The sequence below is a fragment of the Pyrus communis genome, chromosome 16 (assembly GCF_963583255.1).
Source record: "Pyrus communis chromosome 16, drPyrComm1.1, whole genome shotgun sequence".
Classification (NCBI taxonomy): domain Eukaryota; kingdom Viridiplantae; phylum Streptophyta; class Magnoliopsida; order Rosales; family Rosaceae; genus Pyrus; species Pyrus communis.
Window position 1 is genome coordinate 756,031 of NC_084818.1, and position 12,999 is coordinate 769,029.

At 37.1% G+C, this 12,999-nt stretch overlaps 1 protein-coding gene across 1 annotated transcript; it reads left to right on the forward strand.

Annotated features, from left to right (window-relative positions):
- The first annotated feature begins 9,230 nt into the window (after nt 1–9,230).
- Nucleotides 9,231–10,606, forward strand: LOC137720559 (homeobox-leucine zipper protein ATHB-7-like). The gene is made up of 2 exons (XM_068459641.1): nt 9,231–9,725; nt 9,968–10,606. The coding sequence occupies exons 1-2, from the start codon at nt 9,357–9,359 to the stop codon at nt 10,307–10,309; spliced, it is 711 nt and encodes a 236-aa protein (XP_068315742.1). The 5' UTR covers nt 9,231–9,356; the 3' UTR covers nt 10,310–10,606.
- The last annotated feature ends 2,393 nt before the right edge of the window (nt 10,607–12,999 follow it).

Consider the following 12,999-nt stretch of genomic DNA (forward strand, 5'->3'; position numbering starts at 1 on the left):
GAATTGCCGACTTAATTAGCCTCGTACCAGACAACATTCCTCTCAAAAAGACAAGCTTCCTTTGTAATATATAAACTTCGACCGATCATCATCATCTCTTATACGGCCGGTGTTCTTCTTTCATTTGGATCGCGTTTTTCCAAATGAAACAAGAGGGGAGAGAGTACTTTTACTTCTTGAATGAAATGAAATCATAATAAATACATGATTATTAACAAGTATAATCATTTGGTTTACTTTACGAGAAGGAAAAGAAAAGGAAACGAAGGGCTGCACATCGAGAGAGTAGGTGCATGGGCCCGATACTAGTCAACTGTGTTGGTTTCTGGAACCAGCTGTAAGGTTGGGCAATTGGGGTAACACCATGTGTTCATAGCTAGGCACACACTCACATGTAACGAATACTGTAATACATGTATATGAATTGGGTGGGCACACTTCTATTTATTTTATAAGTGAGAGATATTAAATGTTATTCTTCGTCAAGCGGACTTGAACTAAATTATCATAGTTTATTCTAAATTTCTTCTTTTTAATATAAATATATTATTTGTATTAAAAATTTGAGTCAACCATTAAAATTAAATCTTCATCTTATTACGACTATATCATCTTTAAATTCTTTAGTTATTATATTTTTTTACCTAGAGTGATGAATTACACAGGAAAACTAACCAAAATACTTGAAGCCAACTCCAATAGTAATATGGAATTTGTTGATGCACAAAATCAGTGAAGACTTTGGAACAACGTAAAGTGTCAAGTTTGTGACCTTCGTTCGGTTTCTTCAAGTCACTAGTGAGGATAAATATGTAAAGAGATAGAGATACAGAAGCAAACACAAGATGTACGTGGTTCACCCTAAGTCTGGCTACATCCACTGGGTAGATGAGTTCTCATTAATAGTGGAGGGTTTACACAAATTCATAAGTTTAAGTATAATCATCATCAGTGGGTTCTAATGATTAGTTTAAGTACAATAATGACATTAGGGATTAATTGTAGGAGAATGATCTTCTTTTATAGTTGAGGAGAGTCTCTAGCTTTTGTCCGCGGTTGATGTGGGACTCTGTGAACTTTATTTTGACGTTGACATGTGTCGTGCTATGATTGGCCTCCTGGTTGGAGGGAAACTCTTGTGCTTCAGTATGGGTGCCTCAGTATGAACCCCTCAGTGGGTCCTTGAAGGTATGACGTTGGCTGGTACTTGATAGTTTCGGGATTGATCAAGTATGGTACAAACATAATTCACCATTAAGAAAACCTCAACCGTCTTAACAGATGTGTTTATCGTCTACCACAACTCCAATATATGGTAAATATGGAATTCACCATCAAGGAATTTTAGTATAAACGATGATAAGGCCCGTGTATCTCCCTGTTTCTTGTCACAATTAAAGGTGGTCGAAGTTAATTTTTATGGAGATTATGGGATGGATTTCGTCATATCCATAACTGTGCATATGAGATGCTTGAAGCTCAAAAGTTTGTACTCAGTTTTCTTGTGATTATGGTATCATTGGTGATCGAACAAATTAAATAGTTTTTTAGAAGTTGAAAGTTCTTCAACTTGTCCAAACGGTGTGAAAAAGTGAATGCCAGACTCCAATTTGCGTCTTGATTAAAGGTAAAATGGGTTTGCTTCTGCTTCTAAGAGAAGCGTTTTTATTAGAGACACTTATGAACGAAAAAGCAACTTAAAAAATAATTTTTGAACGGATTCTAAAATTGATTATTGAGTCGTATATCCAACTCGTCATTCATAGAAGTCGAATTAAATAAAAATTTTGACTTAGATAGAAATGCATATTTACAAATAAGAGAATCTCATTAAATCGTTATATTAATTGGGAAAATAGAACAAAAAAGGACCGAGAAATCTAACAAAAATGCCAGATTTAAAATGCCCATATGGAAAGCCCGTGAAAAAGGCGCATATATAATTGTAGAACCACCTCCCTCTCTGCTCTCATTTCTGTTTCCTGGAGACCGGAGAGACTGGAGACATTGGAGCCACGGGAGAGTGGAGTGTCCTGCTGGCTGCTTGTTCACTATTTCTAAATTAATAATTTGGAATTCTTCAGCTGCGTCTTCGACTTGAAATTTCTAAACTGTAAGCTCTTTCTGGGTTAAATTCTAAATTGTAAGTTCCTCTCTCCTGCTAGGGTTTCACTTTCTGGGTTAATTTCTATATCGTAAGTGACTCAATTTTGTTCTTTTTTTTTTTTTTTTTTTTTTTTTGAAAAAAATTAGGTGAGCTAATATTGTTGAATAACCGAAGATGAATAATCTGGAAACAGGAAAGCTTAGCAGCAGCAACAGAAGCTTGAGTGATTTACCTGACGACATTCTTCAACTCATCATATCCTACTTCAACCCTAAAGAAGCAGTTAGAACGAGCATATTATCAAAAAGGTGGAGATACGTCAACCCCATCATGGACTTGCGTAAATTCCCCTTTGTAACGATCCATTTCGAAAATTTCGTTTTAATTAATTGAAATTACTAAAATACTCCTAATGATGGAAAGGTTGACCTTCGCCTGTGGACATGTTAGAAATTTTCTTATATTTTATTCCCATAGCATTCGTCGATACGGACGTGTAGGCATGATTTGAATCGAATTCAGAGTTATTACGAAGCTTTTATGAATTTTTGAATGTAAGAGCGTTGTGGTAATTTCACAAGTGGAGATTTTTATCCCACCCTTGGACCACTCACGGGTTACCACGTGGCAGACCTCTCATTCCCTCAACCCAGCTCTCATTCCTCCTTCTCTGTGCAGCCAAAACAAACACATAAAACCACCCTCTCAGCTCTCATTTCTCTCTCCCCGTGCAACCATTAACCACCACCACAACCACCTTATAACTCCGGCGAGCACACCCTCAAGCAACCATCATTCTAGGTCCTCAAGCAACCACCTTATAAGTTTCACCTTCAGGTGATGGACAGGTATTGCCTTTGGGCAACTATGATAACCTTAGTTGAGTACATCACGGTCATGATTTATAGATGTTTTATGAATGTTTTACATTGCATGCTAGAGTTTTTATAAAACTTATACGTAGTATTATACATGTGTTTTCAAAACAGGGGGTTACTATGTTCAGAAATAAAATGTTTTCCTATTATTAGTATTATTATTATAAACTTTGGTCTACACACCTTTTCTGTTTTTGCGCCCCCTCAAGAGTTAGGATCGAGGTACATGATCTCGGTGTCAGAACTCTACAGCATAGGTATTCTCAAGTCTTCTCAGTATAGGTATCATTTCTTTGTTCTTACCTTTTCATAATAATTCTTTCCTATTATTCTTGAGTAGTTGTATGCTCTGCACATGATTCTGCTTTGGTTTAATCCGTTTTGATTACGTATTCTTAATGGTAATTAGCATGTTTCTAATGGCTTCGTCATCCTCGGGTGTCGGCCAGCACGTGTCTACCCTGATATTCGGGGATATCGGGATTGGGGCGTGTCGCCCTTCAACCGGGATCGGAAGATAGAACAGTTTTCAGATTATGTGGATGGGGCAATTTTTCTTCGATATTTCGTAAAAAGCTTCCATGTTATAATTATATATCAACACTACGATTAAGAAGCTATGGCCTCTGTCATTATGCGTTGGATCAAAGGTGTAGTGATGCGGAATGTGCAGGATTTATCTATCTACATTGATGAAAACATTTACGGAAAGGAAACAAAATACTGGATGCAGAATTACTTGCGTTGCTTTGCTGCTTGTTTTCTTGCGAATCACTTGTGCATTTAGATCTATGCATGCCTAGTGTCTTCCAACGTCCCCTACAATATGTTTTTCCAGCCTCAACCTTGGTGCTCAAGCTTGTTAAATTCTCGGATGAACACTCGACCAATCAATTATTTTCTAGCTGTCCAGTCCTTGAAGATTTATGCTTGTCAAAATGCCTGTTCTTGCCGAACGTCAGGATTGTCAATATTCGTGCACCAAAACTTTTTGAGATCGACCATACACTAAGATTATTTTGGAAAGAGGTGTGATATCCACACATTCTTTTTACTTCTCACACACCCTTCTTATTTTCGGCCGTCGGATTAGAGGAATTGAAGATGATCAAAGGACAGAAATTAATAAGGGGTGTGTGAGAAGTAAAAATGAGTGTGTGGATAGCACATCCCAAAAGGAAACTCCAATCATGGTTGTCGGGTCATGGTTCAAATATTATACATGCTCTGGTAGATTCAAAAATGAGCATTACTTGTACAATCAATCATCACTTGAGGAGGCATGCATTGAGTGTTATGTAATAGGTGATAAAGTTGCTACCTATCGAATTTATATGCTTCTTGGATGTCTCTCTAATGTAAAAAAAAACTCGATCTTAAGGTATGCAATCTTCTACAGTAGTTTCTTTTGAAATTCGTTGCTTCATATGTTGTCGATCGAAGATGCATGTTTGAAATATTCTGTTTCTCAATATTAATATGTATCACCGATGTTTTATGTCAAATTTACATTTTAAGGTCCCAGGAGATATTGAAGAAAACCTTTTGGATGCGATTCCCGTGTTCCAATTCCTAAACCATATGTGCCTTCAGAGTTTTATCAATTCTAATGGAGTCCGGAAAATACTATAAAACTCTCCTTGTCTTAAATATCTTCAATTGAGCTCGGTAATTACATGCAATATAATTGCATTTTTCGTTCTACTACTATTATTTAGTCCTTATACTGTTGCTAATTAAGATTCCTTCGTTGATTTTATTCTTGATTAATAAACCTTTGCAGGAAGCAATAGATCGAAATGTTGATGATATGCCAATGTTTGAGAAGCTGACCTGTTTGAAAGTGGGATACATGTGGGGAAGAGGAAGACGAAATTGTAACGAAGTGCTGAAAGCACTACAAAGCTCTCCTCGTCTTCAAGTTCTGAAAATTCAGGGGGTACATACACACACACACTTTGGTTATTCTCACGTTGTGCAATAGCTAGGTTTTCTTTTAGAAACAGACAAATTACAATCAACATCATCTACAAATCTTTAACCATATATAGCAAATTGTATTATGGAAATAAGAGGAAAATTAGTGAACCATACACACATGAATGGTAGTAATAACGTCGTAATATAGCAAAACCATTTGCAATCATGTTCGTTTGTCTCTATGGTTTAAAATGTCTTGTAGAACCGACTGATGGAACACGCCATGGAACTTGAGCTTTATTATTCAAAATATCGATTAAAATATTTGAATCTCTTTCCATGACGACCTCTTATCGCATGTTGTTACGGGAACCTAAAAATATCTGATCTATCAATCGGGAATGTTGATCTATCAATCAGGAATTTGATCTATCAATAAGGAATGTTGACCATGTTGTTAAGATAGACGTATTTTATCGCATCTAAAGGTGGTCGAAGTTATTTGTTTTACGGAACATGAGGACAGTAAAGTTGAAATTACCCTACGTTGTTATACTAAATTTTGGAGGTTCCATATGGTGAAGAAAACTCTTTGATTCGATTCCTGTGTTCAAGAACCTAATCAAGTTCGATACGATTTTTGAAAATCTGGGTTTCTTTCCTAACAAAATGAAGAAAGTACTACAAAACTCTCCTCCTGTCTTCAAAATCTTATATTTTCCGGGGTAATTATATGTCATTACATTTTTGTTTTTGTTCTAGTATCCTATATCTTTGTCGCTAAAGTGTCAGAGATTACCTAATTTTTTATTATATATATATATATATTTTATTTTTTTTAGTACAACGATATATTTACAAATAGGAGAAGGGGAGTTCGGTTAAGCCCTACTATGGACAACCTAAATTGGTATCGAATTCATCATCCACGAGATTTGAATTTAAGATCTTTCACTTACAAGTAAAGAGGAATACTACTAGACCATAATATTGAGTGGTGTCAGATGACCCAATCTGAATTATTGAAAATATTAAGTGACCTTAAGCAAATTACTCCTAAAAAATATTAATTATTCGAACAAATAACCTGTGCAGAATCCATATGTTGGAGTTGCAGCTGTTATGCCAGTGTCGAAATGCCTAACCTGTTTGGAAATAGGTTGCTCATGGGGGATCCTCCAGTATGATGGATTGCTGGAAGTACTAGAAAATTGTCATCATCTTCAAGTTCTGAAAATCCATCCGGTTTATAGATGCTAATGCTTTGTATATGTACTATATTTGAGATAACTTGCTTATAATATTTAGGTTAGAGAAATATTAACAAAGATGTCTAATAAGTTTATTTTCTTATGGTGATCAATTAGGAACTTCGCCTACCGTTGGATCAAGATGATATACACGTGCCTCCATGTTTCTTGTTAAGGTAATTAATGTAATTGTTTTTTCTTCTTCTTTCATTTGGTGAAATAGAACAAATGGTTTACAAACCCTAAGGCTATTTTTAACTTGAGGGACAAGGTAATGGATCAAATTAGTTAATCGTCAATCGGAAAAAAGTTGAGACTCCACTATACAACTAATTGGTAATATAGGGAGTAACCCAACCTCTTATAAGTCTGTGCAAAATCTCTCATTTCACCAATGTGGTGGTCTTTTACCTTCACATTCTTACACAATCTACATTTAATTAAGGAAAGGTGAACTATTGATGTTGAAATCATGCAACAACGACAGCAATCCAATCCCTTCTTCTTAATGGTTCGAGAACCACACAAGTCATCACTTACAGATTTTTTGGCCCCCAAAGTTTTGCCTGCTTGTTGTTGACGGCAGAGAGACTGACATTTGGCGCGAATCACTTGCTGAAACGTGTCCTCATAAAGCACCTAAACACCAAAGACCAATTAACGATATTTGAAAAACAGTATGAATTTGGTCAGGTTACCCACATGACATGTACACCAGACTTACCTGGACGACAAGAAATGCTAATCCATGTTATGCTTATCCTGAGTTCTCCAGTCCTGGCATGAAATGCAGCCAAGTATCCTGGACTTGGACAACAATGTTTTTGTCCCAGCTTGCTCAATACTCAGACGACATAAATGAAGCCACCAGTCAGGCCAAGATGGAGGACAGTTTTGGTTTCTGCTGAGTTTTTTATTAGTTATTGATCAATGGGTTCTTTTCATCGAAACCAGAATTTTGCTTAAGAATCAATAAATAAGTTCTATCATGATCGAGCTAATCCATTTTTACTTTGGTTCCAAACTGGAAACCTAGTGAAAACGGAAGTTCACTTTAGGCCGTTTATGAAGTTACTAGAAAACACTTGCTTGTAACCGCTTTTATGAGTAACTTTCTTGAATCATAACGCTTTTTATTAAATGAGACCCTTCTAAGAGCTGATATGAGATTGCTTATATATATTTAAAACACTTTGCTAGAAGTGTTTTTATTAGAAACATGTTGAAATTTTATTAAATTCAAATGCTTTATGAAATAGGATCTAATAGGTGATTCTCCAGTTGTGCTTCTATATTTCAAAAGTATTTTAAATATTTTCCGGCCAAGCTAAGTCAAAAGAAATTTCAATTATCAGATAAAACTTTTAATCCTTTAAAAAGTAGTCTCAAACATGGCGTAAAAGTATTGTTGAACATCATGTCCATAAAAACTTTGCCAGTACACTTCCCAAATCATTGCGAAAATGCTTAACCATTCTAACATGACTCTTTTATTTCTTGCCACATTGTAAACGATAAAGTGCTCCCGTGGCGTGCAAGTGTGACCTAATCCCAAAAGGCATGCATGAATTTGAGAGGAGTGAGCACGTCTCACCTCATGGGAGTCTAAGAGGACACCACACCAACCATGGAAGCCTGAAAGACACTGGACCTAGCCATATAGAAAATGTACGCATCGATTGAGTAGGATAAAACTAAGCACTAGAAACCAAACAAAATGGAGGAGTGAGAGACATCAGTGCAGAAAGCCCCACTGATATGATTGGCTTTTATTGAAAAAGCATTGGCCTTTGCTTTCTCCTTTTGATTTAACTTGACAAGTGAATTGAAATCGATCGTTTCGTTTGTCGGTACTAGGCGACGCAATTTTATCTTCATCTAAAGTTGCCATCAACCTATCTTACACGACCATATACAACTCATGACACAATTGAATATTAACCAAAACTTGCCATATGTGCGACCATCAATTTTCTAGAGACATGTTAGATATTTTTGAAAGTGAAGTATTTGTATAGTATGTTTCATCATGCAAGTCATAGTTAGTCACATTACTTTTAGTTTTTTAATATGAATAATATGCGAGTTAATAAATTTTTATGGTCGAGAGGTTTTGCCATGTCATTAGTTGTACACATGACGATAAGATTTTACCAAGTTGTAAATATATGTTGCACTCAAGAGTCAAGAAAAAAGGCATGAGTATTTGAATTGTTGGGTGTTTCTCATTGTCAAAAAGTATATAAAAAAATAATGAAAGATGAAATATGCACCGTTAAATTACAAATCTTCTATATATTAGTCTTTTGATGTATGTTTTTGCGAGTGTCAACTTTTTTATGCCTAAGATTTAGATAAATTAAATAATATCGCAGTCGAAAGAATATGCAGTTTCATCTGTTGTAAATAGTATCCCAGGTGACGGACAAGATTTTATCATAATTGAATTGAAAAATTAATCGAACACTAGTGTTTGTATTATTGGGTGTTCATTGTCAAAAAGCAAAAAGTATATATGGTACGTGAATGGCAATTGGGACATGCATCAACGGACTACAAATCGACACCTAAACAAGCAACCCAAGTTCAAGTTTCTTCTTTTCAAACCCTGTAGATTGTGTAATGCATCTACTTTTTCTCATTATTTCCACCCAAAAAAAGCACAAAACACAAGCCAAAATTGTGTGCTTTGCAAGAAACATAAATACACCGGTATTTCTAGAGACGGGAAAGAAAGAAAGATAAGAGCGAACAGGAGAAAATTTTCAATTTTTCGAAAACACAGTCTGATACACCAAGTGATTGGATACTTAAAAAAAAAAAAAATTCTAATCACTTGTATTATGATACTTTGTATATCAAACTGTGTTCTCGGCATACTGAAAAATTTCTCGAATTAGAGAGGTCCACAAGGCAAGAAATTATGAAATGAAGGGTGGCTTACGCTAGCTAACACCATTGGTTTAGCCTACGATAACCTATCAATCAACAGCTTCCAATTATCAGAAAGCAACCGCGTGAGTGAGCAGATAGACTCTTCAACCCTTACTATATATGCTAGAAGCTCACATCGTTACCAAGATTCCTAAGCCACATCCACATATAAATTTAACGTTACTTAATACTTCAACAATTGTCGAGAACATTTCAAGTCGATATCAATCAAGTCCAAGATCGGACTGAAAACCGAGAACCAGTGTCATGGAAAGGAGGAAAGAGGAGTGCTATGAAGAAGAAAACTTGGATTATGTGAGCGGCCTAGAGCCGCAGTTCGCGACGAAAAGGAAGAAGAACAAGGGCACAAACACGAGGCGGTTTAGCGACGAACAAATCAGTTTGTTGGAGTCTATATTCGAAGCAGACTCGAAGCTCGAGCCGAGGAGGAAGGTGCAATTGGCAAGAGAGCTTGGGCTGCAGCCTCGCCAGGTTGCCATATGGTTTCAGAACAGAAGAGCTAGATGGAAGTCGAAACAGATGGAGCGGGACTTGAGAAGTCTCAGAGAAGATTATGACATGTTAGCATCTCGGTTTGAATCTTTGAAGGAGGAGAAGCAGTCCTTGCTTATGCAGGTAAAGTAAATAAATTTATTCAGTTTCTCATAATTCGAAAATCAGGAAAATACTTGGCTCCTCTCATGTGAGAACGATCATGTTTATACATAAAATCACGGTTTGACATGCATGCATAAGTTGTTCTGTCAGATTGTGATTTGCATTTATGTGTAAAGAGCCAGACGTTGTTCATGAAATTGCATTCTAAATTTCTAGCTTGGTCGTCAACATTAAACATTTTTTTTGGTTATTTTGAGCAGTTGCAGAAGTTGAATGATCTTGTGGGAACATCTCGAGATGGCGCCCCTACCGAAGATTCTCTCGTGAATCAGACGGTGGATGGATCGAGTTACAAAGATGGGAATTGTGAGACGACTGCTCAAGTAAGACTAGAAGAGGAATTGGAGCAGAGAGGAGTCATAGATTCACATACAAGCAATGATTTTGGTGGGGAGTATGGAGATGAAAGACATGATGAGCTTCCGAAGATAGGTCCATTGGATGCCTCTGCGACACCTCAAGAATTGCATAGGCTGGATTCAGGCAGCATTCTGTTTGATCCATCACGTTGTAATTTACACTGGCTAAATTTCTGGGCTTGAAATTTTCAACACCCCCCTTCCCCCAACACCCTGCAGATAAAAGTTTGGTGTGATATTTAGTGTGAAGATTTTTACTATAATCAATGTATTGATCCTTCTAAACTAAAGCATAAGTGAGGTGTGGACAGCTTCAACTTACATCTTCTGCTGAGTTTGATGTAGAACAGTAAGCGGACTGGATTATTCAGCAGCTTGATAAGCGTAAGCCAGTTAACATCGTTCTTGAGCTTACATCTGTAGAGCTATTGCATAATCCGGTCCACTAATTGTTCTGCTGAGACTAGTATTGTTTGCTCTCGCATTCCTTGAGAGCAAAGAATATGACAGCAGGCAGTTGTTTGGAGAGCATAACTGGGAAGAAGCAAAATTTAAGCGATCGATGGATGTCTTTGTGCCCTCCATGCATTAGTGTATGTGTGTTTGTGTGCGTTGCAGGGTCATGACTCATGAGAGATTGCATGAAAAAAGTAACAAATCAGTGAGACTCTAATTCATTGTTTGTATGATTCAGGTTGCACCAAAACTAATCAGTTACTTATCCATTATCACCATGCTTCGTTTACTTCTCAGTAATAATAATGAGGAATCGAAGAACTTCGGAATGGAAAAAAGTAAGGAAAGGGGAATTGGATTAACACCTCCCCTAGTTAATTAAATTCTTGAAACTGGGTTATTCCATTACGGATCAGGCTTTTTAGCCAAAATGGTCCTTTAGATTTGCATAACACATCACTTTGGTCCATGAGATTAAAAATCAATAGAAATGGTCCCTGAGATTGTCCACCATCCATTATTTTGGTTCTTCCGTTAAAAACTCCGTTAAGTGTCCCGGAGCTCTTGGCCGGAAGTTTGGGCAATTTTCAAAGCTTCGTAACTCAATCATTTCTTAACCAAATTTGACCTATAATATATCAAAATGAAGATAGGAAAGTATAGAACAAGACTATACATATTTTGGAAGCCCAATAGTTGCCGTAGATGGCCGGAAAATAACATGAAAGGTGATTGATCCGAGGGAAAACTGGAAAACTCGCCGGAAACTGGGTAAACTTTAAAAGTTCATAACTTCTTCAATGCTCACCAAAATCGAGTGATTTAAAAAATGAAAATCATACTTCTTGACGAAACAAAGATAATGGTACCTTTCTCAACGGCTAAATCGCCGTGGTTTGGCCGGAAAATGGTTGTCTTGGTCTCGAGTTAGCCACTTTCGAGCCGTTTTTCGGCCAAACCACGGCGACTTAGCCATCAATAAAGTTATCATTCTCTTCTTCTCATCGAGAAGTACGATTTTCGTTCTTGAATCACCCAATTTCGTTGAGTATTGAAGTAGTTATGAACGTTTAAATTTTACCCAGTTTCCAACGAGTTTTCCAATTTTCCCTCAGACCAGTCACCTTTTAGGCTATTTTCGGGCCATCTCCAGCAACCATTAGGCTTCCAAATAGGTATTATCTTGTTCTATACTTCCCTATCTTCATTTGGATATATTATGGGTCGAATTTGGTTAAGAAATGATTGAGTTATAAAGCTTTGAAAATTGCCCAAACTTTCAGCCAAGAGGACACTTAACGGAGTTTTTAATGGAATGACCAAAATAATGGATGGTGGACAATCATAGGGACCATTTATATTGATTTTCAATCTCAGGGACCAAAGTGATGTGCTATGCAAATCTCAATGACCATTTTGGCTATTTAGCCTTACGGATCACATGCAAGTGAATGCGTAGAAAGTTATGAAGGGAACTATCGGAAATCTAAAACGAATATAACACGTGGAGGATAAAGCCAACAAAACAACCTAAAGAAAAAAAAATTATATTGGTGAATAGTAATTGACTTGCCCTTGCCTAACGGATTGAAGCGCACAAAGGCAAGTACTATTTATAGTGAATGGTAAGGCCAACTTAACTACCTTGCCCTTTGTCCTTCTTAACGGATGGAACTGCTCTCAGTATTAAAGAATAAAAGAAAAGAAGTCGATGAATTAGAATTGGTTTTTGTTAACATTAGTTTGATGTGACAACGAGAAAACATGATAGTTTGGCCGAGTGGTCTAAGAGCAATTCCACTGGGAGTCGATTGCTTGGCACCCAGCACCCAAAACAGGCCGGTACCCAGCCAAATCACTCCACCCCAACCTAATAGGCTTACACCTAGCCCAAGCCAGGCAAGAAACCAGCCTAGAATCGACAGACCCAAAAGCCGAGCCATCTGACATAAGCAATCCTATGCTCGGCGGCCGTAACGGTGTTGGTCGTGAGGGCGTTCACCACCAAGCACCCAAACTCAGTCGTTGCAACCAGATCCACGTTGTCGATGCCAACACCAGCTCTTCCCACAACCTTCAACGCAATTGGTCTATGATCGTCCTCAATCAGATCTGCACAACCTCCTTTGCCCATAATTTCTGAGCTTTCAATAATCTAGGGTTTCGACAATAATCGGGAAAGAAAATGAGAAGTTGAGAAATTGAAATCGGGAAGGATGTTCTTTTATAGGTTTTGATGGAAGAAATTAGAGAGAGATGGGGGTGAGGGGGGGTGTTTATCTCAGCGAAGGAAACTAAGCTCTCTTCTCATTTTATAAAATAAAATTGACTAGGCTATTTTTTGTTAAGGATGGAGATGCATTTGGCCTATTACTGTTCATTGAGGTCTATCACTGTTCACTGAGTAAATTAAATAG

What these genes read in the sequence shown, in the direction of transcription:
- LOC137720559 (XM_068459641.1), top strand. Translation starts at nt 9,357, where the DNA reads ATGGAAAGGAGGAAAGAGGAGTGCTATGAAGAAGAAAACTTGGATTAT. An exon ending in AGCAGTCCTTGCTTATGCAG is followed by an intron (nt 9,726 to 9,967) that starts GTAAAGTAAATA and finishes TATTTTGAGCAG; the next exon opens with TTGCAGAAGTTGAATGATCT.